Here is a 2,500-nt window from a genome sequence, read left to right on the forward strand (position 1 = left end):
GTGGTGTCCGGATTATGGCCGGGGGCATCGCTGCAGATTTAGCATGTTAATCTTTTTCAGCATTCGTTGATATTTATTTTGTATTGTTTGTTTTATAATCTTTATTGTTATTACCATTTGTCATTTTCTTATTAGCGGACGATATTTGCAGTTTTGGGTTAATATATCCCTTTTTGAAGCCAACGTTTTTTTAGGATATAAAATAGATACGTCGACATATGCATGTTGACTGGATTTGGAACACTTTCTTAGGAGTTGAAAATCCACTCACTATAACGGTTTCTTGTTCGCGCGAGAAAATATAATCATTAGAGATTAGGAATCCCAATTACCATACTGCTTTCTTTTAAGTATAAAAATACAAAAGGAAAAAATCGGCGAGAATTGAAAACCCAATAAATTTGCTCTTTCCTTGTGATTTTGAAAGAAAAGAAATGGTTTGGGAGTTGAGTAACACAGCTTTCTTGCTAGCATTAAGAACAAAAGAGATTAGGAATCAAAAACCCAGTCATGATATTTGCTTTCTTCTTAGCAAAAGGAGAGATTAGAAGTTGAAAACCTAATCACAACGCATCTTTCTTATTAGCTCAGAGTTTGAAAATTGGAAACAATTTTCATAATGACACAAACATAGAAAAAAAAAATAAGAATTGAAAACACAGTCACAACTGAAAGTTTTTGTTAGCATAACCTCCACCCCAAAAATAAATAAATGATAATAAAATATCTACAGAAGCCACAACTAATATTTCAAAATCAAAAGGAGCCTGAAAAAAGCATATGACGAGGATATATGAGAAACAAGTCAAAGAAGGAAAAGAAAATTACAAACATATTAGAAAAAAAAAATTATATACCTAACCAGTCAAAAATATGAAACTCAACCAGTCAAAATATATAAACCAGTCAAAAATAAATAACTAAATCTGTCAAAAATAAATAACTAAACCTGTCAAAAATAACTGAAATGGTCATAAATCCAAAACAAAACCAGTCAAAGATATAAACCGGTGAAGGATACATACACTGGTAAAAACATAAACCAAACTCGTCAATAGTCAAAAATGTATAGAGCGGTCAGAAATATTAAACCAAACCAATGAAGACCAGACAAGAAATATAACCATACGGTTCAAAATATATAGCCAAAACAGTCAAAATATGTTGCTAAACCAGATATAAGATATAAAAGACAAGCCAGAAATATATATCCAAACCAGTAATCAAAAGAGTAAAGAGTATAAAACCAAACCAGTCAAGATACATAAACCAGTCCAAATATAAAACCAAATGAGTCAGAAATTTACAACCAAGCCAATCAAGATATATAAACCAGTCAGAACTACAAAGTACTGACCCCGCATAACGCCCTTCTCCTTGCGTCGCCCACAGCTCAAGCTATGGTTCGAGCCGGCCAACCAGCAGCTCGTGGTGACCATCGTCAGCGCCGTGGACCTTCCTCCCAGAGCCACGGGCCACCCCAGGAACCCCTACGCCAAGATGTTTCTTCTTCCGGACAGAAGGTGAGTCGCGGCGGTGCGGGTGTCGGCGGGGACGGTCGGTGGGCTGGGCTGGTGGTGGCGAGTGCGGGTGGGGGTAAGTGATGGCGAGGACCGTTGGGGGTTAGATGGTGGTGCTGGTGTTGGTGAGTATGGTTGGGGTGTTAGGCAATGGGGAGGAGTGTTGGTGGGTTAGATGGGGGTGTTGGTCGGTGCGGTTGGTAGGTTAATCGGGTTAGTAAGGTTGGTGGCTTAGGCGATGAGATTAGTGTTGGAGAGCACGGTTGGTGGATCGCTTGATGTTGGTGTCCATGATACGGATGGCGATGGGTCAGAATGGGGAATCACCAGAGGACGCTAACGTTGGTGAGTACTACTGGTGAGTCAGTTGATGATGTTGACGAGTCAGATGGGTGATGAATATGTTTAGTAACTGACTTGGGGGTTGTTAGTGGAAGGTGAACGGATGGATCTGAGTCACTGTTGGGCAGATAGTAGAGCAGATGAATAGTGAATACGGAGGGAGTAGACACTGTGATGTGATGCCTACATTTTGTGAGTCACTGGTCACTGAGGGGAAGAGTGATGGGTAAGTTTGATGAGTCAGATTTGGTAGAGAATGGAGGGAGAGAAGTGATAAATACGTCAGGTGAGTCATCGTTGGCTAATCGATGGCGAGGAGGAGGGATGAATACGGTTAATGAGTCTCTATTCCGCGATGAGTGCGTGTGGTGAGTGGCCTGTGAGTAACTCGGAGAAGAGGGAGCACAAGGGAGGGTAGCGGGGTAGGGTTGCGTCAAATCTTAATGGGAACGAGTGGCTGTAATCTGATCTTGGAGTTTAGTCATTGATTGGTTCCTAATTCGTTCGGAGGAGCTATCTGTGTTCCTTTCTTTCCCTCTTCCTTCCTTTTTACTGTGTATCATTTGGCCGCATAGAATAGTGTTATACTTTGGTAGGTTTCTGAATATGCATGTTTTGTATGAGGGTTGTTGTCTAAT

The 2,500-nt window shown here is 40.6% G+C and overlaps 1 protein-coding gene across 1 annotated transcript in view; it reads left to right on the top strand.

Moving 5' to 3' along the window:
* LOC125031644 overlaps nt 1-2,500 on the top strand; it is a 177,312-nt gene that overhangs the window by 91,575 nt on the left and 83,237 nt on the right. Inside the window, exon 13 of the mRNA XM_047622526.1 lies at nt 1,393-1,523. Coding sequence (XP_047478482.1) covers nt 1,393-1,523 — 131 coding nt within the window. The remainder of the gene's footprint in view (nt 1-1,392; nt 1,524-2,500) is intronic.

The sequence above is a fragment of the Penaeus chinensis genome, chromosome 13 (assembly GCF_019202785.1).
Source record: "Penaeus chinensis breed Huanghai No. 1 chromosome 13, ASM1920278v2, whole genome shotgun sequence".
Lineage (NCBI taxonomy): Eukaryota > Metazoa > Arthropoda > Malacostraca > Decapoda > Penaeidae > Penaeus > Penaeus chinensis.